The sequence below is a fragment of the Petaurus breviceps genome, unplaced genomic scaffold (assembly GCF_028583685.1).
Source record: "Petaurus breviceps papuanus isolate PSGF00001 unplaced genomic scaffold, PetGlider_PUasm1.0 90919, whole genome shotgun sequence".
NCBI classification, from domain to species: domain Eukaryota; kingdom Metazoa; phylum Chordata; class Mammalia; order Diprotodontia; family Petauridae; genus Petaurus; species Petaurus breviceps.
The window spans coordinates 11,995,589-12,022,480 of record NW_027187378.1 but is presented as its reverse complement, the minus strand read 5'-3'; the positions used below and the strand labels follow the sequence as shown (position 1 = coordinate 12,022,480).

The following is a 26,892-nucleotide window of genomic DNA, read 5'->3' as shown; positions in this document are numbered from 1 at the left end:
GAGGTGAGAAGGGAGATCATTTGAGACATGGTAGGCAGCCTAAAAGGTTATTAAAAAATAAAATAAATAAAACTTTTTAAAAAGATGAAAATAAATCAATTTGTTCGAACTCCTTCTTTTCCAAGTGAAGTTAAATGAGAAAATGAAGACCCAGAGAGATGAAGTCACATCTAAATCGTCAGTGACAGATCATGTAGAGCTGGGGCCAAAATGGTATAGTATATGCTAGGTCTATATTCCAAATACATCTAAAAAAGGGAAAAGGGCCTATTTGTACAGAAGTATTTAGAGTAGCTCTTTTTGTAGTGGCTAAGAATTGGAAATGAAAGGGATGTCCATCAATTGGGGAATAGCTAAACAAGCTGTGGTATATGATTGTAATGGAATATTATTGCATTATAAGAAATGCTTAGGGTGGCCAGGTGGCGCAGTGAGTAAGAGTGCTGGCCCTGGAGTTGGGAGGACCCAGGATTGGTTCTGGCCTCAGATACTTAACACCCACACAAAAAACCGGGCTGTGTAACCTTGGGCAAGTTACTTAACCCCAAATGCTTTAAAAAAAAAAAAAGAAATGCTTGATTTCATGATTTCAGAAAAAAAAACTGGACTTACATGAACTGATACACAGTGAAGGGAACAGAACCAGAAGAACATTGTACACAGTAACAACACTGCTCTATGAAGAATTGTGAATGACTTAGCTATTCTCAGCAATACAATGACCCAAGACAATCCTGAAGACTAACGATGAAGCATAGTATGTACTCCCAGGGAAAGAACTAAGACTGATTGAATACAGCCTGAAGAGTGTTATTTTTCACTTTCTTTCTCATATTTTTTCTTTTATTCAAGTCTTCTTTTACAAAATGATTAATATGGAAATGTTTTCCATAATTGTACATGTATAACATATATCGGATTGCTTACCATCTTGAGGAAGGTACGGGAAGAAGGGAAAGAGGGACAGAATCTGGACCTCAAAGCTTTAAATAAAAAAGCCTAGTAGACCTTAAAAAATTAATTCCTAAGGGAAAAAATGATATCACATAAAGAGCCATGGCTTTAGTGTGAGAGGACTTAGGTTCAAATACTACCTCTGTTATTAGGAGGTTGACCTTTGACAAGTCACTTAACCTCTTAGGGACTCATCTTCCTTATTGGCAAAATTAGAGTTTGGATTAGATGGCCTCTGAAGTCCCTTATAACTTTTAATCTATGATCCTATAAATCTAGGTCTACTGACGTCAAGCCTTTTTCTGCATCCCATGTCTCTGTGATGTGTTAGATCTACCCCCAGCCACAGCTGCAACATCTGGCATCCTGACAAGAACCAAATATCTAAAGAGACTAGGAGAGATGTAAAGGGTATCAGGTCACTGACCAGATTCTCATTCCTACCTCCTCTAAGGTTTGGTAGAAACTTTGGGAACTTGCTTAGGACCCTGCTTTTGGAGATGAATCATAACTGACAAGGAAAACACTATTGCCAAATTTTATCCTCCAAATGAACAATTCTTTAAGGGATAGCAACTCCAAGAATTGAAGGGCCTTTTCCCATCCCCCTGATCCTCTCAATCCCAGACTTTGGAGTCTTGGAAACATCATCTTCATTATCCTAAGACAGCCTGAGGTGAAAGAGAAATGAGTCACTATTGATAGGAATTTCACCAAAGCATATAAGCTCCTTGAGTACAAGAAATGTCTTGTTTCTCTCTTTGTGTCTCCAATGTCTAGCATAGTGCTTTGCAAATTTAGATGGTCAATAAGTGCTTACTGGAGAAAGGGAAGGGAAGGAAGGGAGGTAAAGATTGCTTACTGAAAAGTGAACTGGTTAGCAGAAAAAACCATCAGCCTCCACCAACTTTACCCTTTGTCATCATTCTTCCATTAAAAAAAAATACTAATCCAGATATAATATCTGATGTTGTTTATTCCTTAGCAAATAATCTAATTCCTTCCCTTTTCATGATCCAATATTCTTCTAAGGACCTATATTTTCTGAATTCATGGTCAGGATTCTTCTGAGTTCACTATTTAAGGTTAGTCTCTTTGACAATGATCAAAGGATGATATTTAGTTGAAGCTTAGCAAGGGGAAGAGAAGAACTTAGAAATTACATATATTAACCCCCTTTTACAGACAAGGAAACTGAGACATAAGGAGATAAGTGACTTGCCTATGATGACGCAGTTAATAAGTGACAGAAGTCCTTTCTGATCCTATCCTCCATGCTGCTTTGCCTCTCATGTTATGTAAGAAGCAGAACCAAATCTTTAAGGTAACTCTCAGAACCTTAAGTTTATAGCTTTTAGTCCCAGCTTCTTACTCTTTACTTATTCAACTGAAATAAGCCTTAAGTCAATTTAGAATGCCAACAACAAAGGGGAAAGAAATATAAAAGACTTTAAAGTAATTATTAGTCTGTCTAAGCAGATTCTTGCTATCAGGAGATAACTGGACTGGCCAGCTGCCCTCCCATCTGCTCTCATTGTATGGCCCCAATCTTCAGCAGTAATCTTCTTGGGTCCAATTGGAACCCAGGGAAAATGCCTCTGGAGCATTCCACAAATCTCTGAATAGAAACAGAAATCATTGTCATAAGACACACAACTATGCCTACCATGTAATGTCTTTATCTGGAGTAAAGATGAAAAATAATAACAAAGAAGTCCACCTCTCTAGATGCATTAAATGCTGCTGCTGAATGAATGAAAATAAATGAGATGAAAATCAGCTTTCTGCTTGACTTTGTTCATTCATCCCTTTTCTCTGTCTTTTGCCCCCAGAGAAGACGTACCTGTCTACACTACTGCCATGGTAAAAGCTTCAAGATAACCTTATGTGGAATTAAAAGAAAGAAAAAGAAATCTAGGCATTCTGAACTATTATATAGCAACTGAAAAAAATCAAATTCCAGTTCTTCATTTTTATTTAGAATCAACCTCTCTACAACCATTTATTGAAATGTACAATTGATTTTCATACTGTCATAAAAAGGAGAAAATGTGCTTTTTAGAAGCAGCAGGTGTGCTGAAGGAAATAAGCACCGATGCCTTAGTATGCCAATTTTCATACTGGTGACAGAAATCTGGAGAGTCAAGTACTCTGAGTTCATAGAATTGGTATGTGATGGTCAGGCATGTACAGCCACATACACTGTGGCCTCCCAAGATAATAGCCTTCACAGGAGTATACATAGACAGAAAGCAGAGATGCAAGTTGAATATGATGGTACAATTATCCAAAAAAAAAAATAAAATTAAGGGATGAGAAAGAAGAATGCACTGGGAGAAGGAAAGGGGAGAGGTATAATGGGATAACTTATTAACATAAAAGAGGCCTGAAAGAGATCTTATGGTGGATGGGAAAATGAGGGAAGTGGGAAAGGGAACACATGAACCTTACTCTCATCATAATTGACTCAAAGAGGGAATAATATACATGTTCAGTTGGGTGTAGATATCTATCATACAGCAAAGTAGGAAGGAAAGAGAATGAGAAGCAGAAGGGGGAAGCTGATAGGAGGGCATTTTGGGGGAGGTAAAAGTCAGAAGCAAAACACTATGGAGAATGGACAGGGGTGAGAGAGAGAGAGAGAGAGAGAGAGAGAGAGAGAGAGAGAGAGAGAGAGAGAGAGAGAGAGAGAGAGAGAGAGAAGGATAAACAAGAGGAAATAGGATGGAGGGAAACATATAGTTGCTGATCATTGCTGTGAAAAATTTTACAGTAGCTCTGATAAAGACTTCATTTCTCAAACATGTAGAAAACTGAATCAAATTTATAGAAATAAGAGTCATTCCTTAGTTTATAAATGGTCAAAGGATATGTTTTCAGACAAAGTAATCAAAGCTATCTATAGTCATATAAAAATGTTCCAAATCACTATTAACGACCAAAATCCAAATTAATCTGAGCTACTCACACCTGTCAGATGAGCTAATATGTAAGAAAAGGAAAATTACACACTTGGAGGGGATGTGGGAAAATTGAAACACTATTTTACTGTTGCTGAAGTTGTATACTGATTCAACCATTCTGAAGATTAATTTGGAACCTTGTCCGAAGGTCTATAAAACCATGCATACCCTTTGACAAGGCTAGTAAATCTGTATCCCAAAGAGATTAAAAAACAACAACAACAAAAAGGAAAAGGATCCATTTGTATAAAAATATTTATTGCAGCTTTTTTAGTGGCAAAGAATGGAAATTGAGGGGATGCCCATCAATTGAGGAATGGCTGAACAAGTTCTTGCATATGATTGTGACAGAATATTGTTCTTTAAGAAATGAGGTGCAGAATGGTCTCAGAAAAACATGTAAAGACTTACATGAACCAATGCAAAGTAAAATGAACAGAACCAGGAGGACATTGTACACAGTAATAGAAATATTGTGTGATGCAATTACAGACACAACATATGTGTGATGACCAACTTTGATAGACTAGACTCTTCTCAGCAATGCAGTGATATGTCAATCCCAAAAGACTCATGATGGAGAGAAATATGTGCATCCAGAGAAAGAACTAGAAAGAACTAAGTTTATATCCAGGTGGAAGCAAAATACCTGATCTTTTTCCTTCTCTTATTTGGTTTTATGTCCTCTTTACCATTTTTCATTCCAGCTGGTACAACCCGTCCTTATAACCTGATTAATGTATAGTGTGAAAGTATTTACAGATCCTATACTTGACTATATGCCGCCTTGGAAGGGAGGGAAGGGAGGGGGACAAAATGTGAAACTCAAGGAATTGTGGAATTGAATCCTGGAAACTAAAAGGAAACAAACAAATTAATTTAAAAAAAAAAGAAATACCAAAAAAAGGAAAGAAATATTGTGTGATGATCTACTATGAAACTTAGCTATTCTCAGTAAGACAGTGATCCAAAACAATTCTGTAGGAATTATAAGTGATCCTGTCCATCTCCAGAGAGAGAACTGATGGAGCCTAAATGCAGATCAAAGATACTTTTTCTTTGCTTTCTTTATTTTTCTCGGGTTTTTTTGTCTGTGTTTCCTTTTACAGAATGACTTACATGAACATGTGTTTTGTATGACTATACATGTATGACCTAAGCATAATTGCTTACCTTCTCAATGGAAAGCAACTCAAAAGGGGTCCACAATCTTACTTTAATCAAACATATATATCATTTACATAGTTCAGGGGAAAAACTTAGCACCCTGAAGTTCAGAGAATATATAAATAGAAATTATGAACAGAAATAATAGCATAAAGACCAACAGGCAGGGATTCTAACCATCTGATCAAATAACACATACATCACAGATCAGTAGACAGATCCAACTGTCTGACCATTACATACAAACATAGTTACCAGAGAGAGAAGCACCAACATCTGGGTTTTCAAAATCAGGGGGCTCCTTAAAAGCTACCCAGAGTCTCATCTGACTGCATCATACAAACACTCTTTCCATGAGAGAGCCCCAAAGCAAAATGCTAACCTCAGAGTATATATAGGCTTCTTCAGGGTCAGAGGGCATCACAATCCTCGTGACCCACTACCTAGTTACAAAGTAACAAAAGGTGTGGGCCTTCCTGAAAAACAAGGTTCACCTAATCAAGCTTCTCTTATTTGGTTCAATGTGAAGCCTATTAATAGGTGGGGAAGATCTTCAACTCCCATTAACATTACAGGGAGGGAAGGAGAGAATTTGGAACTCAAAATTTGAAGAAAAAAATAATGTTAAAATTGCTTTTACATGTAATTGGGGGAAAATAAAATATTAAAGAAGATTTTAAAAAGAACATATCCTTCATAGAGCTAGAAAAGGTGATAGTGACTGGAGCTTCGGTCAAGATGGCAGAGTAGAAACAGGACCTCCACACAGCGCCAGCTTCTACATTCCCCAATCCATGTAAAAGGGGACTCTGAACAAACTTTAGAGCGACAGAACCCACAAATGACACAGAGAAGCTAACCTCCCCCTGAGGACAGCCCACCATGCTGGTGCAGCGCTCTGGGAGCCGAGCCCAGGCCCCTGTTAGCCAGAGGCTTTAGCCCCAGGGCAGGCCTGACCAACCACCAGCTGGAGGGACTCCAGATCACCAGCAGCTATGGCTGTTTCCATATTTATCAACACATAGATAGGAAGGACAAAGAGAGAGGTCAGTTCAGTGTGGACTTTGGGACCAGTAGTTGGGAGTGCATAGGCTTTTGCCCCCAGGGCAAGAAGCCACTGAGGAGCCCCGGCTGTGCAGCCACAGCCATGTGGCAGCTTCAGCCCCTGGCCTGAAGAGTGTAGGGGGATCCAGCAACCAGTCTGAATGTAATCACTCTTGCTTTAACCTGTTTGGATCTGGATTGCAGTGTAGGGTGGAGGTCCTGGGGTGTGTGAACAGCTTGCCAGAGCATGTAGAGGCTTCAAAGAGGGCACCCAACTAATACCTCCAGCAACTGAGAAAACCCCAGCATTTGGGACAGAAGCTTCCCTGTCTGGTGGCAGAGTCCTACTGTGGAAAAAAGCCCAGGGGTCAAGTGACTAAGGGGTGACATGACCAGGCAAAGGAAACAAAACAAATGGAAGAATACAACATTAGACTCCTATTTTGGGGACAAAAAGGAGCAAAGCATAGAACAGGAGGAAGACAGTGAAGTCAGAACTCCTGCACCAAAAGCTTCAAAGGAAAATACGAGATGGTTACAGGCCATAGAGGACCTTAAGAAGCAGAGAAGAGAAGTGGAGGAAAAATTGGGAAGAGAAATGAGAACGATACAAGAAAATGATGAAATGAGAGTCAACAGCCTGACTGAGGAAAATAACACCTTAAAAAACAGACTAACTCAAATGTCAAAAGAGGCTCAAAAAGGCAATGAAGAGAAGAATGCCTTAAAAAGTAGAATTTGCTAGATGGAAAAAGAAGCTCAAAAGCTCAATGAGGAGAATCATTCCCTCAGATTTAGAATGGAGCAAAGGGAAGCTAGTGACTTTATGACAAATCAAGATGATGTTAAACAGATCCAAACAAATGAAAGAATAGAAGGCAATGTGAAATATCTCATGGGAAAAACCACTGACCTGGAAAATAGATCCAGGAGAGATAATTTAAAAATTATTGGATTACCTGAAAGCCATGATCAAAGAAAGAACCTCGAAATCATCCTCCAAGAAATTCTCAAGGAAAACTGCCCTGATGTTTTAGAACCAGAAGGCAAAATAGAGGTTGAAAGAATCCACTGATCACCTCCTAAAAAAGATCCCAAAAAGAAAACTGCTAGGAATATTATAGCCAGGTTCTGAAATTCCCAGATCAAGGAGAGAGTAAGGAAGCAGCCAGGAAGAAACAATTTGAATATTGTGGAAACACAATCAGGATAACCCAGGATCTGGCAGCTTCTACACTGAGGGATCGAAGGGCCTGGAATATGATATTCCGGAGGTCAAAGGAGCTGGGATTAAAACCAAGAATCACCTACCCAACAAAACTTAGTATCATGTTTCAGGGGAAAATATGGTCATTCAGTGGAATAGAGGACTTTCAAGCATTCTTGCTGAAAAAACCAGAGTTGAATAGAAAATCTGACATTCAGATACAAGAAGCAAGAGAAGCTTAAGAAGGTAAACAGGGAAAGGAAATCATAAGCCACTTATCAAAGTTAAATTATTAACATATGAAAATAGTTGAAGGGAATAGAAATATATATTACATATATATGTCTATATCAGAGGGTATACGGATGTATGAATACTTATGTGAATATGTGTATATATGTTTACAGGTATACATAGATAGAGGGTACAGGACCAATTTAAAAGGAAGGGATTATACTTAAAAGGTGAAATTAAGAGATGAGAGAGGAATATAATGAGAGGAGATGGAGAGAGACAGAATGGGGTAAACTATCTCATAAAGAAGAGGCAAGGGAAAATGGTTATGATGGAGGGGAAGAATAGGAAGGCAAAAGGTCAATCTTATTCTCATTGAATTTGGCTCAGGGAGGGAATGAAATACACACTAAATAGGGGATCTCACCCTACAGGAGAGTAGGGGGGAAGGGGATGAGAGGGGGGATGATAGAAGGGAGGGCAGGCTGGGGGGGAGGGAAGTTGCAAGCATTCACTTTTGAAAAGGGACGGGATCAAAATAGAAAACAGAACAAGTTGGGTGGGATAGGAGGGAGGGAAATATAGTCAGTCTTTTACAATATATCTACTATGTTAATGTTTTGCATTAGCTAAACATTTATAACCTATACTAAACTGCTTATCTTCCCAGTAAGGGTGACAAGGGAAGAAGGAAATGTATCTGGAATGCAAATTTTAAAATCAAATGTTTAAAATTATATATATATATATATATATATATATATATATATATATATATACACACACACACACACACACATATATACATACACACACATATATACATATACATATATATATACTATTATTAATACTATTTTACATGTAATTGGGAAATAAGATATACAGGCACTGGGGCATAGAGATCCACCATGCCCTACTGGAAAAGTCGAAGGGGGTATGGGAGAAGATATGGGAGAGAGCAGATTGGAGGAGGGGATATCCTGTGGGATTGCTATTTTGGGGTGGTGGGTAGGGGAAAACAGGGAGAAAATTTGTAACTCAATGTCTGGTGAAATTAATGATGTAAACCAGAAGTTAATAAAGCATTTGAAAAATGGAAAAAAAAAGATGATAATGATCATGTAGCCTAGGGATTCTTAGTCTATAGTCTGTGTACTTATTTTTTTAATTTGATAGAGGAATTTTAATATAATTTATTTCCTTTTTCATTCTAATATTTTGTGCATCTAAAAACATTATTCTTTAAATGGGGTTCATAGATTTCAACTGGCTGCCAAAGGGATCCAAAGCCCAAAGTAAGGTTAGAGGCAGCTGGGTGATGCAGAGGGTAAGAGTGCTGTGTTTGGAGTCAGGAAGGTCTAACTAATCTCAAATCTTGCTTTACATACTCACTAACTACCTAATTATACTTAACAACTCTCAGACTTCCTTTTCTATAAAAGAGAAATAATAGCACCTATATCCCAGGGTTGTTGTGAGAACTAAATGAGATAATTTTTCAAAGTGCTTTGCAAACAATATCAAAACTAGCTATTATTAAGAACTCCTGATGTGAGGGGCGGCCAGGTAGCACAGCGAGTAAGAGCACTGGCTCCAGTGTTGAGAAGACCTGGAGATCGAATCCCAGGCTCAGACACTTAGCACCCACCCAGAAACACCTGGCCGTGTAACCTTGAGCAAGTTACTTAACCCCGATTGCTTTAAAAAAAAAAAAAAAAAAGAACTCCTGATCTAGTCAAATGTCCTCCTTTTACAGAGGAGGAAACTGAAGGCTTGTGAAGTGAAATGACATGAAGTGACTCATTGGACTGGGAGAGTCTGCAGGGCAAGGACTGTCCTTTAGACATCTTTCTTGTACCCCTAATATTGAGCATGGCACTTTCCCCTAGGAGGGATTTAATACATGTTTATTGACTAACAAATACTTATTGACTGACATGCCTCATCCCACCATTAGAGACAAAATTGGAAGCAAAGGCAAGAACCGAGCCCAAACTTCCTCACTAATCTTGTGCCCCTTCCCCAGCTCTTCCCTTCTGATGAGGAATTTCCCATGTTTTAATTTGAGAAGGCACACCAGAGACAAACAATTCCTCAATTCTCTGAGATAGCCCTAGTTTAATATATTATGTCCTGATTCCTTCCCACCAAATACCTTAGACATTTTACTATTTCAGGAAAAAAAAAACCCAGCTGAATGAATCACATTAGTCAAGAGAAAATACAACAAAAATATACAAGTCAAAAAAAAGAGCTCTAGAAAAATGCAGACCCACAGGGTATGGGAAAACAATAATAAAACCCACATGTCTATATCAATCAATCAATAAACATTAACTGAGAGCCTACTATGAGCCAGGCACTGTGCTAAGTGCCAGTACTCCATAGTTTACAAAGTACTTCACATACATTATATATATATATATATATATATATATATATATATATATATGATCCTCACAACAGCCCTGTGAGGAAGCTACCATAGCCAGTGATTGCCCCCATTTTACTGATGAGGAAACAGGTTTAGACATATAATTGCTCATGAGGATTATGTACAAATGATGTGTGACCACAGTTATGCACTGAGTATAAATGCCCATGGCATAACTCCTCTGACTTAAAGCCCCAAATATCAGCTTCCATGAATAGGTAAATAAATAGATGTGTTTAATTATGGCAGCATGGCAATTAACTGTATGTTTGAAATTTTGCTTCAGAAAATATGATTATCAAAATGGTAAGAAACTTGAGATTCCGTGTCTAAGGTTAAAAGCTAAAGTTAAAAGGTGAGATATTGCCTACCTGGTGTGAACAGGTCAAGCAGAAGTGTTGCCAATTTGAATCAAGCTAACATTTTCTACCCTAGTCTCCTTAATCAACATGCTGATGTCTAGAAATAATTAAGACACCAAAGTTTGTCCTCAGGCTCCCCGGCTTCTTTCTGTGCTCTTCCTAAATTTCCCCTTTCTACCAGTACCCTGCTTCCTACACACTCACCACCCCCAGCAAACATGCTATCAATAATCTGTGCCATAGTATGAACATGCCATTTTGTCCCCTAACCAAGGAGTATTTTCATTTTTAAAACTTATCTCTAATTATGTCTTTATCTTCTACTAAAAGACTATCAGGAAACTTTGAGGTAATACTCCTGGGACAAGTTTTGCAGTAGACCTTGAAATCATGTCATATAAGGATCCTACCCTCCACTCCTCGACACATCAGTTCAATTCAAAGGGCCATGTATTAGGCATCCATTATGTACAAGGTACCATGCTAATTTCCATGATTACAAAGAAAAGAAAAACTAAATAGCACCTGCCCTCAGATCAATTACATTCTTCTGGGAGGTTTCATAATCTATGACAATATGAAAATGCCAAATAATGTTAAAATACAGAATAATATAAAAAATACAAATATAAGGACTCAAGTACTAACAAGTGCTGGGGGGAGGAGGGATCAATGGATGTTACGGTACCTGGCCTGAGTCTTGAAGGAAGCTAAAGATTTTAAGAGGTGGTGGTGAGTAGGGAATACATTCCTAGGATCAAAGAATCACAAAATGAAAGAATTTTAAAGCAAGAGGCACATTTGATTTTATGAACTCAACCCCCTTCCCATTTTACAGATAAGAAAACCACCCAAGTTCACACAAGCACATTCAAGTGGCCATTTTCACCAGCTGTCCTCCATGCCGGGAATGTTCTCCACAATCATCTCTGCCTCCCAGCTTCTCTGGCTTCCTTTAAGTCCCAACTAAAATCTCACCTTCTGCAAGAATCCTTTCCTGATCCCTCTCAATTCTATTTTTTTAATTTTTTGTTTGGGGGGGGGGGAATTGGGGATTAAGTGACTTGTCCAAGGTCACACAGCTAGTAAGTGTAAAGTGTCTGAGGCTGAATTTTAACTCAGCTCCTCCTGATTCCAGGGCCAGTGCTCTATTCACTGCACCACTTAGCCTACCCAATCCCTCTCAATTCTAGTATCTTCCTTCTATTGATTATTTCCAGTTTCTCCTATCTATAACCTGCCTATAACTTATGTGTGGATTGTTTGCACATGGTCCTCCCCATTAGATTGTGAGCTCCTTGAGAGCAGGAACTGTCTTTTGCCTTCTTTGTATCCCCAGTCCTAAGCACAGTGCCTGGCTTATAGTAGGCATTTAACAGATTTGTACTGACACCGTATACGGATCATAGCTCAGGAGCAAAAATGGGTTTCAATTTGTACCAGCCCAGATTCCAGATTCCACTGTGCTTGGAGAAGACCATTTCTACAAATTTCTGAACACATCATCTCAAAGGCGATGGGCTACATCACCTTTAACTTCCTTCAAGACTTAGTGGGATACAGTGACAAGAACAATGAATGAGGAGTCAGGATACCTGGAATTGTAGTCCTGGCTATTCTACTAGGTAGCTGAGTGTTCTCAGACCAGTTATTTCCCCTCTCTGGACTTCAGTTTCCTCATCTGTAAAATGAAGACACTGGGACCCATCTCTAAATGTCCGTCTAGAGCAGGGGAAGGGAGTAGGGGGAGAGAGCAACCTCTATGACCTATAACGATGTCAGAAAATTCATTTGGCCACCGAAAACTTGAAATCCTGAAATAAATTTATAGAACTAATACATTTTATCTCAGGTAGTCTCAGAATATTGAATGGTTTTTGGAAAAAGGTGGAGGGGTCATGGAAATTTTGAAGTAAAATTGAGGAAATTAAAACTATTTTCCTACCTCCCTCCCCAACTGTTGCATGAATTTTTCTTTGCTAAAAGGTGGAAGAAATAGCCCTAAACTATTGCTCCTCTGAGTGATCTCTAGCCCTCTGCCATCCCCAATCTTTTAGGTCTGCAAAGAGTATCTTGGATCAGATCACAGTGGGGATCATGACAGTCTCTTGAACTAAGAGAAGGGTTTAATACTGCACATTCCTCTTTTTCACACAATCAGTTTCTGCTTCTCTTCTGGTCTCTGTAAGACCCTTCCCCCACTTTACTCACAGGTACATTTTTTACTTAGACTGAGAACATATACATTAATTTTCTTACTTTCATACCTTGGCCCAATTTGCAACTGACCCTTTAAGGGCCCTAAATCAGGTCTTTTTAAACTTGGATCAAGAGGGTTGTGAATAGATTTCAGAGAACATATGAACTTAAAAGGTGAGTGGAAAACAATACTTTTAATTTCACTAACCTCTAACTAAAATTGGGCATTTCTTTCAATTATAATTTCTTAAAAATAACACTCTGAAAGAGGGTTCATGGACTTCAGCAGTCAAGGGGGTTCATGACATAAGAAGGGTAAGAACCCCTACCCTACATGAAATGCATTGCTATTCAAGGTCTCATATTCTGGCTGTTAGAACATTCAGAGATAAAATCTCTCCTCATCCTGACCCACACTATCTCAGCTCTCCTTTCCTCATACTCATGACTCCCCTTGAAGTCAAATGGAGTTGCCAAAATTGCGTACTGTCAAATTAACCTCCACGATTCTAGAAATCTCTTTGCAAATACTGGCTTTGAAATCCTTCTAGGTTTTGCTATCCCTGTAGGTTAAAGGAATCTTCCTAAAAGAATGTGAAGCTAGACAGTTAAAGAAATCTCTGAAAAAAAAATCTGGTTCAGGAGACAGCTAAGAAAAGCCAGGAGGAAAGACATATCTATATATGTTTATGCAGAAAATAGAAAAGTTTAAAACCAAATGTGTTTCTAAAATATTGTTGCTCTGATTCCAACATTCTGTTGCTTCTTTACTATAGATTTTAACTGAAAAAGGCAATATAAGACCAGAATCTCCTCAGCATTCTCAAGCCTCTCATTCTCTTTCTATAACTTTGCATCTAATTATTGCCCTTGAAACAGAAATCTCCCCATCATGAATTCATATCTATCTTAAGCAATGGAGTCAACTCAAAAAGTAATAAGAGACAAGCCAAATAAAGCTCTTCAGTTCATCCTTAAACACATTGTTGTCATTTTTATGTCCATTTTTAAAAATTAATCCTCTATTCTGAAACTGGGATTACCTACCACCCAATGGACCTTCTAGAAATCATGATTACAGTTGGTCCCGTGCCAAAATTACTTTTTGCTCTAGTCTTCCTCTTACCAAATCAGAGGATCACATATGGCAAGCTGGAAGTACTACCTTTGAGTAATGTAGCCAGCCCCCTTATTCGGCAGATCCAAAGGGGTCCAAAGAATTTAAATTACTTGTCCAAAGTCACATAGTAAGTGGTACAGTCAGGTTTTAAACTCAGGTTCTCTGACTGTATATTTTTCCATGCTGCCACCTTGGAAAGGAAATTATTTAGTTGAGTGTTTTAAGAGAAAAAAATCCACAGGAAGTTCACCCAAAGCATGCAGTTATTACCAATGTTTATTTTAGAAGCTAAAAGAAAAACTCAATAGCAAACAACTTTTGTACATATGTGTGTTTATGAATATAACACATACATATACATATATACATGTACATATAGCAGATGTGTATATATGTCAATATGTAGAGGATTGACCTGGGGAGTTCCATAATCTATTTTATAAGGTGGTAAGCTTCTATTTAGAACTTTTTATTTTATCGATTAATGAAAGAAGCAAACAAGAACTTACTAACCTTTGCTAAACATTACAAATATCATCTCATTTGATCCTCATAACAATCCTGGAAGGTAGTTGCTATTATTATCCTCACTGAGGGAGCTGAGATAGGCAGAGGTTAAGTGATTTGACCAGGGTCACATAGCTAGTATCTGAGGCTAAATTTGAACTCAGGTCTTCCCAACTCCAGGCCCCACTCTCTATCTATTGTGCTACCCCTTAAGAATAAACAAATTGACTCAAGTTGTTTTCGGCCTACTGTGGGTAAACTGGCTGGCTCAGGATTTTCAAAGACCCCTTTGTACTAAGCCTATATTTTAAAATGGGGCAAGGGGAGGTGAAGAATTGGAGCCTTTTAGACTTTTTCCCCTTTTCCCCTTTGGTCAGACCACAGAGCATAAGAATTAAAAAGTGGACAGCCTCCTCCCCTTCTACACACTCATGCATGTACACACACACACACACACACACACACACACCACCTATTCTGAACCTATCTGAACCTTGCAGTGGAGGCACATGGGAGAGTCATATGCTCTCACCATGTTGCCTAACTGGAGAGCTTAGGGTATTGGTTCTATAGAAAGAAAAAAGACCATTTCCAAGAAAGTACCAGCCATGGACTTTCTTTTTCTATCCCAAGTTTGAGAATTCAAGTACCTAATTGTCTAGAAATAAAAGGGAGCATTCCTGGATAGCACTAACCTTGAGGTTACCTCAGGGTTCAAGAGTTCTTGATCCCAACCCCCTACAGAGAAAAGTGGGGCTTTCCTAAATAATTCCCAGTTATCGGATGACCCAGTATTGAGGTGGCAAGATGGAAAGGTTTTTCTTCAAAGAAAGAAGACAACCATGGAATCTAAAGCAATAGTGTGTGTGTTGGGGGGGGGTGCCTTAATATTAACTTCTAAAGAAGATAATTAAAGTAAACAACATTCACAGTAAGGGAATAAGTCATGATATAAGGGAACTAAGACTTGGTTTTTGCCCATGACCATTACTACAAGTTACTTGGATGGATGGGAAAGGAAAAGGGGGTAACCTTTTGAGTAACCCTGAGTTCATTTCCTTCCAGAAGAGTTCAACCCCTTAGAGTATTATCATCAGACTAGAGGCTTGTCTGTGTCCCCAGAATGAAAGCTGGACTCACCTCAATGACCTAGGGACTTCAACTCTAGTAACGACAAATTTGATTTCCTTGGGAGGGAGGGAGATTATAACTGTTTACAGGCAATTATATGCCATTATATATTTTCCACATTTTCTGTAAAGTGAAACAAAGGCTATATACCATACTGATTACATTGCTACTTTGAATGAATGCATAGGATCTAAGAACCCTCTTTCCAATACCAATGGAGACCTAGATATGAGCTATATTCAAACTCTTCAGGGAGTTCTCTGAGAGAATTTCTGACTATGAACAAAATATATCAAAGAGATATGATTTGGTGGCTGCTGCCAAAAATGAATCTGCTTAGTATAAGCCCAAAGAATTGAGTCACAAGTCATAGGTTAAGTGTACCATAATTTATAGATAGTTGGCCTCAAGAGTTACCACCTCTGATATAGAGTGGCTATGTGAGCCCATGTAAATAACTTAATCTCTCAGTACAAAATCAGCAGGCAATTTCCTAAAACTGTAGCACAATTGTTGAGCTGCATTCATAGAGAATATTTCCTCAAGGGAGTTCCCTATATCAGTGAAACTGCAGTTTCAGAATACCCCCTCCCAAATATAGATAGATAGATAGATAGGTAGATAGATAGATAGATAGATAGATAGATAGATAGATAGATAGATAGATAGATAGATAGATAGATAGATGATAGATAGATAGATAGAATCAAATTTATTTGCTATTAGGTTTTTTTTTAATCTTGTATATTGACATACTCATAATCATTACCTACATTCAATCCAGCTTGGTTTCTTCTTGAGGATGAAGATGTTTAATCAACACATGAAAATGATGAACAGTATATATCTATATGCATATGTGCTTCATAAAACCTAGGATCAGGTATTCAAGATTGGCTCTAGCTTATACTCATATGACATTGGTCAAGGCACTTAGCTTCTCTGACACTCCCCTTCCTCTCTGAGACTTCTCTATCCATAAAATTCAGTTAATGACACTTGTACTTCCAACTTCACAGGATAGTTTTGAGGATCAGATAAAATCATACATGTGAAAGAATTTTGTAAACTATAATGTAGTCTATAAATGGAAGTTGTAATTAGTATCATTATTTCTCCAGTAAACTTCGAAAGAAGAACACAGAAAATGTGACGTTGGTGTCAGGTGTCAGGAGGAGAGGGAAACCAAATCACTGAACTTCTATAAAGAAGGCTTCAAGGTTTCATCCATTCCTGACCTGCAGGGTTACTTAACAAATTCTTGTGCTAATTAAGTATCCCTACAAAGAAGAAACCAATCTAGGTTGGATTGAGGTAGTAGTCATGAATCCAGAAGTCTCATAGAATGATAAGGTGATGATGTAACATGATCTCTGTCATACATTTTTTATTTTGACTTGTCTAAAGGAGTTCTATTTTTTAAACAAATCACTACACACAAAGTGCAAGTATCTAAGCCATTACATTAGCTTATGTTTAGAAGTAACAACAATCTCGACACATGTCTTTAATGGCAAATAAATAAAACATTAGCTTAGATCATTAGGCAGAATGTGTGTGTGTGTGTGTTAGTTTGACTTGAGTGACAAAGAAGGGCATGTATGAGGAGTCAAAATTCTAGGGTTCAGATCCTGGCTCTCATTGCTGTGTGACTAAGCAAATCATTCAGTCTCTCTGAGTCTCACTGAGTCCAGGCTTTGAAATAGGGCTGAATTTTAGTTTTCATTATTACATTAAAAGAATCATTGGATTCAGGGATGGAAGGGACCTTAAAGATATCCAGTTTAACTCCTTCATTTTATAGTTGAAGAAACTGAAGTCAGAGAAGTAAAATAGCTTCCTATCACACAGGGGGCAGTGCTGGTCTTCTGACTCCAAGGCCAGGGAATTCCCTATTATATGGTTTTCTTATGGACTAATATATGTAGGGGATTTGATGTTTATCATTTCAAAAGTCACTTTCCAAATGCTTTAATTTCATAAACTTACAAAAAGTTTACAGATTCTTTTTCAGTGTAAATAAATCTCAGAGGATTATACTGAAAGATTGTACCTTGCTACAAAATCCCTACATGGCTCACTATGCACTGGAATGATCAATATTTGATTTTGGGAAAAGCGATTAGACAGAACCACAAACAACATTTCTTTTGGGAGGAAATTAACTCATGAAGCACAGTGTTCTTCTTAACCTTGCCTACTCTTTTCTGTCTGATCTTCAACTACACATGTTACATGCTACTTCATAGGTCAGGAGATAAGATTTGGAATATCATGTGTTCTCGCTACTAAAAAGAAAAATGGGAGAAAGGAAAAGAAATGGGAGAGAAAGGTTGATCAAGAGGATGGAATGGGACATCAAGTCATATGTGAGTCGGTAACTACCTGAAAAGAAACGTCACTCCTTAGGAAATCATTTCAAAATGGCATACTCATCATCAAACATCAGTTCCCTTAGTGACCACAAGCATGCCACTTTTCCCTAAGGGCATGCAGCCTCCTGCAGTAGATAGATTGAACTGTATGGCTCATATTCTCATTTTTTGAAATTAGAAATGTCTTTTAAACCCTGGAAAGTGGACGGAACTATATGAGTCACAAAGCATAAACATGAAAACTGGAGGAACAAATGGATAAGATGTAATTTATTTGGAATGGTCCCTCCTGAAAGCCAAAAAACAACCAAAAAAAAAAAAAACAACCCACCTATAAACTTTTTTACCTCATAAAAGTTGGAAGGATTAAAAGGGGGGTTAGTGATGAATTTTTCTTAATGAGAATTAGCCAATCAACCAATCCTTTGGCATCTCATGAACCCACATTTGGAAAGCTACTTTTTCTTCACTCTTAACAAGCACAACCTCCTTCCTGATGACAATGTTTGCAGAATGAAAGCACTTCAGGAAAAAATGAAAGAATAGTGACTTGGTTCTGTGGGAAAAGGACCATTGATGGTGAAGTCTGGTGAAGAAAATCTGCATTCCGAACTCCAATACTGATCATTTGTCTTGAATGGGTTATAATCCCATCTTTCCAACATTTAGCTATCCCAGTTTTTAGACACTGTGAAAGCTTTCTACCATCACCAAATTAAATTAATGTTATTTTCCATATAACTTTATGCTAAGGCTCCTATGATCCTCAATTTAGAGCTAGAGGCCATTTAATCTAAACTCCTCATTTTATAGATGAGGAAAGTAGGATCCAATGAGATTAAGTGACTACCCCAAAGTCACACAGACAGTAATTGGCAAAACTCAGATTTGATCCCAGGTCTTCTATTTCTAATGCCAGTGTTTTTCCCACTGTATTAGTCCTTAATTGTGACTTTATTTTTCACAAGTATTTTGAGGTTTTACTATTAAAAGTGTCATTAGAGACACAGAACACAGAATGGTCAGTTCTACAGAAACTGCTCTTCCTGAAACCTTAATTTCTGAGGCAACTAAATACCTTGGGTTAAATGCAGTTTTCAGTGAACACTGTCCCAAGTAAAATTCTTCTCCATGGGCTATTTCTGCCTAAGAAGAACCCAGGTTGAGAGAGACAGACAGACAGAGACAGAGAGAGAGAGAGACAGAGACAGAGAGAGAGAGACAGAGACAGAGAGAGAAAGAGAGAGAGAGAGAGAGAGAGAGAGAGAGAGAGAGAGAGAGAGAGAGAGAGAGAGAGAGAGAGAGAGAGAGAGTGCAGTTTAGAGCAGTGGCTAATTTACAGAGCAAAGAGAATTAGTGGGTGACAGGGATGAAATTAATTACTAGATTCAGGCAGTAGAGTCCAGTCCTGAGAGCTGCAAGAAAAAGTATCATTTTGAAAAGGATCAGACTGGATTACCAAAATATAAGTCAGAAGAATGAAAAACCCAAGCGCAGGAAAAGATGTCTTGCTGATGGATAGTTTAAAGGAACTAAGATGGCTTATAAACTCTGCTAATGAAGGGTTAACAGTTTCCTTCCACTAAAAGTTAGCCTTGTTCTCTGACAGCATGAGCCTGCTTGGCAAAGGTGGGCTTTGATGATTTCTGCTCCCCTCATCCACAGAAAAGCCAGCATAGTCTTATGTGTAGGAATTTAAGAAAAAAAATAGTCATTCCATCTTTTCCATATGCCCATGGGGTTTACAGGTGGTTACCTTAGAAAGGTGTCACTAAGAACTAAACACAGATGCATGTAGGAAAGCACAGCTTTTAGAAACCTACAAGGGTAACTTTATTTGTCGGGGTGAATGGGTTATTCTTTGGGTCACTTTGAAGGGTTTCTGTTGGGAGGGAAATTGTGTTTCCCCTTTCCATTTCAAAAAACGGGAGATGGGGAGGGACAGGCAAAAAGATAAAGAATGTGTGACGAGCCCAAGATGGGCATTCCCAACAATTCCAGACCAATACCAACAGATCCAAACGATTCTCCAGTTCCCCCTGGCTTCCCCTGTCCTCTGTCACCTCCCGTTCAATACCTCCTCTGCCGGAGGTATCTGACCACACAGACAGGTTAGGGTCCTTTGCCTGCTCCTCACTCTACTGAGCCCCCCATTCTCCAGCACTCTCCCGACAATGCTGGGCTGGGGGTGGGGGTGGGGGTTGGTAAAGCACAGCTCAGAAAGAGTGAGGGTGATTGCTCCTGGTGACCGCAGTCCCCATCCCCTATCTCCTATCCCACCATGTCAGGAACACCTTGACTCAAACACAATCCATACTGAAATCAGTCCAACCCCCCACTCCTGTTGCCCCCCACCCTTAGTACACACACGCGCGCACACACACACACACACACACACACACACAGAGTCAACCCCAAGGAGATGCCTCGAGAGTCCCCTGCGATCCGAAACGCCAACTCCGGCAGAAACTCACCGGCTTTATCAGCCCAGTTACCCAGGGACGAGAGGAGCAGCAAGAAAGAGCCCAGGAAGCAGACCTGGCCCAGCAGCAGCTCCTTTCTTTTCCTTCGAGCCCGGAGCCGGTGCTGGTTGCTGGGCAGGAGCGGCAGCATCTCTGACTGCCGGAGGGGCAGCAGCGGTGGTGGTGGCCCGGGCAGGAGGGGTAGGCGGCGGCGAGCTGGAGCCGGAGCTGGAGCCTGTGCCGGAGCCGGAGCCCGAGCTGGATCCAGAGCCCGAGCTGGAGCCGGGGCTGGAGCCTGAGCAACAGCTGCAACCACAGCCGGAGCCTGCTGCCCGCTCCCCTTCTCCAGCGCCAGCTTCACTACATCCATTAGCTTTTCCCTGCGTACACACACACACAGACACACGCGCACACACACACTCACACGCGCGCACACACGCGCGCGCGCTCACACACACTCACTCGCACACTCCTCGCTCTCGCTCCCTCTCTTCTGCTGTCGAGCAGGGAGAAGAGCCCAAGGAAGGGGTGGTGGGGGCAAAAACAGGGTCCGGACTCCCAGGGTCTATAGGTGCACACGAGGAAGAATCAGCTGCTTGCAAACTCCACGGGGCAGGCTCACGGGAGCCCCTGGATTTTCCTCTTGCTTGCTTGCTTGCTCCCTCGCTCTGCTCGCCAAACCCACCCCGCCTGCTTGCCTGCCCGCCCCCTCTTCAAGCCTGTGCAAAGGCAGGAGCTACTAGACCAAGTCTTCCTAATCCATGGTACTAGAGCTATCGCCGCTTCCTCCCCTTGAAAGAGAACACAGCCGGGAGGAGAAGGACGGAGGCTCGGGACCCGGGCAGCGGAGGTGGCGGCGGAGGCGTGGGGAGGCGAAGGGAGGAGGAGAGGAGGAGGAGGAGGAGGAGAAGAAGAAAGAGGAGGAGGAGGAGAGGAGGAGGAGGGTTTGCCATGGATGCAGCCCCGGGTCTTGCCAGCGCAGCCTGAATCAGGGTGGAAGAGAAAGAGAGAGAGAGGGGTGTGTGTGTGTGTGTGTGTGTGTGTGTGTGTGTGTGTGTGTGTGTGTGTGTGTGTGTGTGTGTGTGTGTGTGTGTGTGTGCTGGGGGGTGGGGGGGAGAAGAAGAAGAAAAAGAAAAAGGAAGAGGGTGGGAGCCCAGAGATGTTGCCGTCTGGGCTGGGGATGGAGGTAGGAATGAGAGGGAAGTGGATGAGGAAGAACACACAGAAATAAACATACACAGAGGCAAGAAAAAGAGGTGTCTTAGAGAAAAAATCCACCCGAAACTTTCCAATTACCCGTGAGCTTCCTGGGGTCTCCCATTGACCCAACCTCTTCTCCCCACTGGGTGTCACTACCCCAAGTGGGAGAACTGTGGGAGCTCCCCTTCACCACCTCCACTCTCCATCTGCTCCTTCCCTTGACCCCTTCCCCCACGAAGATCCTCCAGGACTCCCCTAAACCAGGACAAGAAGACATTCTGTCCTGATCCTTCTTGCCACCTTCGGTAACCGCCTGAGTTCCCCCCACCCTTCCCTCTTTGGAGCATCCATCACCATCCATTCATTTTCTGGGCTCTGTGGATCTCACTTGAAGAAGGCAATATGACCCCTCTCCCCACACACAGGCCCACTGCTCTTTTTGCTAGTAGTGGTTGTTTCCCCACCCAAGAAAAACAGTTGCCCTGTTAGGCCAAATGAAACTGGCATCACAGCTATCTCTGAGCACCTTTGGGGGAGGGGGATGCATGGAAAGGAATATTACTCTCTGTAAACTAGGTATAAAATTGACTGGGCCCCCATCTAACAGCAGAAATGTTGCTATGTTCACTTACACCCTTACTAAGTACCTTTCATAGTTGTACACACCCCCCCAAATAATTTTGTGGGGGTCTGTCCTGGCAAAACAAGGAGGTAGGGAATCCACACTTAGCATCTAATTTAAAAAGAAGCCTAAGTAACTCAGGATTGATCTTTTGGAATCACCTCCCTTTTCTAGCCTTGTGTCCCTCTAGGGTGACTAGATTGGTGGGAACTCCATGAGGTAGAAATGCCATAGCCCCCTCCCTCATGCCCTGCCTCACAAAAAAAAAAAAAGCCTTCACTCTTGGTGTTGAAAACAAAAGGACTCATTCCAAAGTGGATCCTGGGCAAACAAGGGATACTGTGTCTGTGTGATTATCTCAGATAGGATCAGATTGAATCAGTAAGCTGTAGGGAGAAAGGATGAAGGGAAACTCCTGGCATGATTTCACACTTGGAAGGTAGGGAGGATCCACATTGATCCTGACTTCCTGATTCTGGCAGGACTACAGAATGCACTGCACCTGCTCAAGCCAGGATTTCCCCCCTACCCCACTCATACAACTGATTTCTTATCAGTACTGATTCTAGCAACAGACAACTCAAAAAGGTCACTTTCTTTTCTACAAAATATTACCTCTTTCTTCTCTCTTCTCTCCACCCTCCACCCTATCCCTGCCTAGCTATGATTGGAAGGAGTAACTCATCAGCACCTCTAGATCCTAGCTCATGCCTTTCTTTTGCCTCAGTTTGTCTCATCCCCTCTGGGCCAGGTAGATATATGCATTGCTACTGTAGGATTGCTCAAGGGTGCCAGGTAGTCATGACGATTGAAAAATAAATACTATATCCCCAAGGGAATGTGGTTTGATAATTCAGCAATGAGACTTACCTTGATCTGATAAGTTTCCAGAAGAGGGAAAAAGTAGTTCTAGTTTCAGAAATTTTAACCACTCTACTTTTCAGGTAACTCAAGGAAGCATTTCAGATTTTGCACTTAGTTGCATCTAAAAAGAAATAAGAAGCAGTTTAAGGGGGCTAAGACAGATTTAACTATTTCTGGAGGGGTTGAGGAATGCATGTGGACAGAAGTGAAAGAACAATTGGTGATTGGACAAGGAGGAGGGGGACTACAGGAAACAAGAAAGGGCAAACAAGTTAACTGTCAGCTTCAAGGAATTCATCTTCGGCTTGGGCCCCCCAGCTATCCTTCACTCCCGTGGCTCACAGAAAAAATTCATTTAACCTGAAATTTTTTTGGCAGGCTTCCTGGGAAGATTTGAAGATTAAAGGAGATTTGAAGAAAAGCAGAGGAGTTTTCCAAACAGCTAACTTATTAGGGAAGAATGGAAATGTGAGGGGGAGGGAGGGAAGAGGGGTTCTAGTCAGCTATTTCATAGCATGTTACATCTCATAGTAACTTAGTAAGATGGATAGGGTCTTCAACTAGGGAAAGGCCTGCAGAATAAAGAATCTCCTCTTTGTCCCCTTCCACAGATAGTCAAGTTACAGGGTTGAGGAGGCTATTAAGTCATCTGTCAGTGTGGGAGAAATAGAAGGGAAACATCTCAGTGGGTACTACATCTGAGAGGAAAGCTTTTTATTTTTGTCTACTTTACTCTCCCTACCCTCCAAACTATACATTTCTGTGTATGGCAGTTTCCCCCCATGACTCATGAATAGGAATCTTGGAAGGAGAGGGGGGAGTAATAAATTGAAATTATGAACCTGTCTCCTTGCCCCCTCACTCCTGGCCATCATAAAAAATGAGCAGGAACAAACACGCGCACACGCATAGAGCTTTGTCATTTTTATTTTTATTTGTAATATTTCTTTTTGGATTTTGCCCCAAAGGAGCATGAAGAAAAAAATTTAAATAGAAATCCTAGTAGTTTGTATTGTTTTGTTTTTGGCATATTTGTGTGTAGGAACTACCTCATCTTCTTTTTCTCCTCTATATCCCATTTTGATTTTTGTATAAACATCTTAGTTTCAACTCTGAGATGTCCAGGATATCTTGGCCTGTTGAGAGGCAATATAACCCAGTTGGGTTTTTTTTTTATAATCATTGAATTGATATCAAAATCATAAAAGCTTCCTGCCTACACATCCACTGGAATTATCAGAGCCCAAGGCAAACCTTCCATCAACATAATCAAGGTATCTTATCTGAGTTAGGAAAACACATACTTTCATGCACTACATTTTCAGGGTAACTTCCCTCTCCAGAAAATCTGAGTGTCCATAACTAACAGTAGTTTACTGGGCATAAACAAGGCTGTTGTCTAGGTAACTGGTAAAACAACCAGGTGATTTTCATCAAGTCTCTGGGGGAAGAAACAATCAGTTGTTTGACAAGTCAATTCATTCAAAATGGTTGATCTGGTAACCCTGTGCAGATGCAGTCCAAGGGAACAAAGAAAAGGAAAATGAGATTAGATGTTCATTAATAAATTAAAAACAAAGAAAAACCATAGTCAGAGGAATGCCACAAGTGAGCAGATAAATTCTTTGGGGGCATGTTCTTGAGCGTATGCCCCATCTAGCACTTCCAAACCTTCTCAAATCCACATTTCCTTTTTTACTTTGCTCTTCAACACAATAGTGCAGAACACCCTAAATGTTGCTGTATGGAACCATTGAATAACTTAGATACAACCTAAACCAAATTTTAACTGGCCTATATTCATAAAATGTTTGTGTATTATATAGGAAATTGAAGCCCAGAGATGTCAAATCACCTAAGATCACACAGGTCATCTGTCAGCATCAGAGTAATAGAAGGGAAACATCTCAGTGGGTACACAATATACTACTAGTCAGCTGCTAAGCAGAGAAAGCAACATTTCAAAGACAAAGGAAATACATGTTGTGTTTTGTTTGGACATATCTGTACACAGTCTTTGTCATAATGTACAGAAGAACATAGCCTAGCTAAAGTCATTACCTGAATGGAATACTATTTTTTTTGTTGGTTTTTTTTTGTGTGTTTTTTTGCTTTTTGAAGGGGGGAAGGAAGGGCAACTGGGTTAACCTTGGGATTTGCCCAAGGTCACATGGCTAGTAAGTGTTAAGTGTCTGAGGTCGGATTTGAACTCAGGTCCTTCTGACCCGAGGGCCAGTGCTCTATTCACTGTGCCACCTAGCCACCCCAATACTATTGCTTTAAAAGAAATGATAAGCAAGCAGATTTCAGAAAAAACTAAAAAGATTTACATGAACTGATGCTGAGTGAAGTGAGCAGAACCAGGAGAACATTATACATGATAACAATAACATTGTTCAATGAGCAACTTTGATAGAATTAGCCCTTCTCAGCAATGCAATTATCTAAGACAATTCCAAAAGATTCATGATGGAAAATGCTATCCATATTCAGAGAAAGAACTATGAATGCAGATTGAAGTATAGTATCGTCTCTTTTTTTTTCTTTCTCATGGTTTTTCACTTTTGTTCTGATTCTTCTTTCACAGTATGACTAAAGTAGAAATATGTTTAATGTGATTGTACACATATAAGCCTATATCAGATTTCCTGCCACCTTGGGGAGGGTGGATGGGAGAGAGGGAGGAAAAAAAATTTGAAACTCAAAATACTATAAAAGTGAGCACTGATAAATATCTTTACATTTAATTAGAAAAAATAAAATACTATTACATGGGGGAAGGGAGAGGGAGTCATTAAATGGTTGAATAACAATATAACAATTCATTCATCTCATTACTATAATAAAAAAAGTACTTGTTTATTCTAAGTTATAATGCCTTAACTTTCTTTTCATTAATAATGTGTGAATAAATTGTAATTTTTACCTCACTGTGCATCATATATATGCCCAGATATATATTTATATATATGCCCAGATTAAGTCATATACATATATATGCATGTGTGTGTATATATATATACATGTATGTGTGTATATATATGTGCATATCTATATGTATATGTAGGGGTGTGTGTGAGTGTGTGTGTGTGTGTATCTCTAGAATCTTTCTGCATCTCAGAGGAGGTATCTTGGTATTATGGACCAAGAGGTGACTTTCAAGTCAGGAAGACATAGATTCAAGTCAGTTCTCTGAGACACAATGGCTAAGTGACCCTTCATGAGTTACTTAACCTCTCAGTGCTCTAGAAGACTCTCTAAGACTCTAAGTTATAGCTAAGATGCCAAATGTAATATCAGAAGGAGTTTCCCCTTCACAGAGTTGTTAGTAAGAAATTACAGGCTCCATCTGTATTCCTATCATTAGACCCTGGTACAACATACATATAATGTGGGAAGTCTTTAATAAATGTTCATTAAACTGGTGAATAAATGAATCAATAAATGCCAGGCACAGATATGTCCTGTAAGCATGTCCCATAGACAGGGCAGGAACTTTCTTTTCTGGTGCAGCTTTTAATTTAAAAAAAAAAATAGGGTTTTGTGATTTGTTACTGTTGTTCCCTTTCCCCCTTTTCCTTTGAAAGTATAATGACTCCATCAGGACAAATGTCCCTCCTTTTTTAAGAGCTTACCTATGGTGACTCCACTAATCAGAAAGCATTGATTAAGTCCTACCAAATGCTAGACCCTGGGCAGTAAAAGCTAAAAGATGTGATGCTATTTACAGGAAAGGGTCAAAAACTCATCTAATATTTTTGGGTTACTTTTTTTAAGGAAAATTTCCAACTTAAAAAATAAGTATCTTAAGTGCTTGGAAGATATAAAGAGAAAAACAAAATGTGTGCACTAACAAAAGCAAATACTTTCTGACACAAACGCTGCTCAGAATGGCTTTTGCTTTTTTGTTTTTTTTTAATGAGGAAGAAGGGGTGACTGAGTAGAATAAGCAGGTAAGAGTTTAGGTTTATGTTCAAAATGAATTCAAAATGAAACACTAATATTCTTAGCAGCTAGATCCAACAATTTGGATAATTTGGAAGG

The 26,892-nt window shown here is 39.8% G+C and overlaps 1 protein-coding gene across 3 annotated transcripts in view; it reads right to left on the bottom strand.

Annotated features, from left to right (window-relative positions):
• Positions 1-22,950, bottom strand: part of SLC24A3 (solute carrier family 24 member 3) — a 783,926-nt gene extending 760,976 nt beyond the window's left edge. For 2 of the 3 annotated variants that reach the window (XM_069075480.1, XM_069075481.1), the window contains exon 1: positions 20,175-21,022. In XM_069075480.1, the coding sequence (XP_068931581.1) occupies positions 20,175-20,532 (358 nt within the window). In that variant the 5' untranslated portion in view covers positions 20,533-21,022. Of the gene's footprint in view, positions 1-20,174; positions 21,023-22,854 lie in introns of those variants that run through there. The other variant, XM_069075482.1, reaches the window with a different exon arrangement.
• Between the last annotated feature and the right edge of the window lie 3,942 nt (positions 22,951-26,892).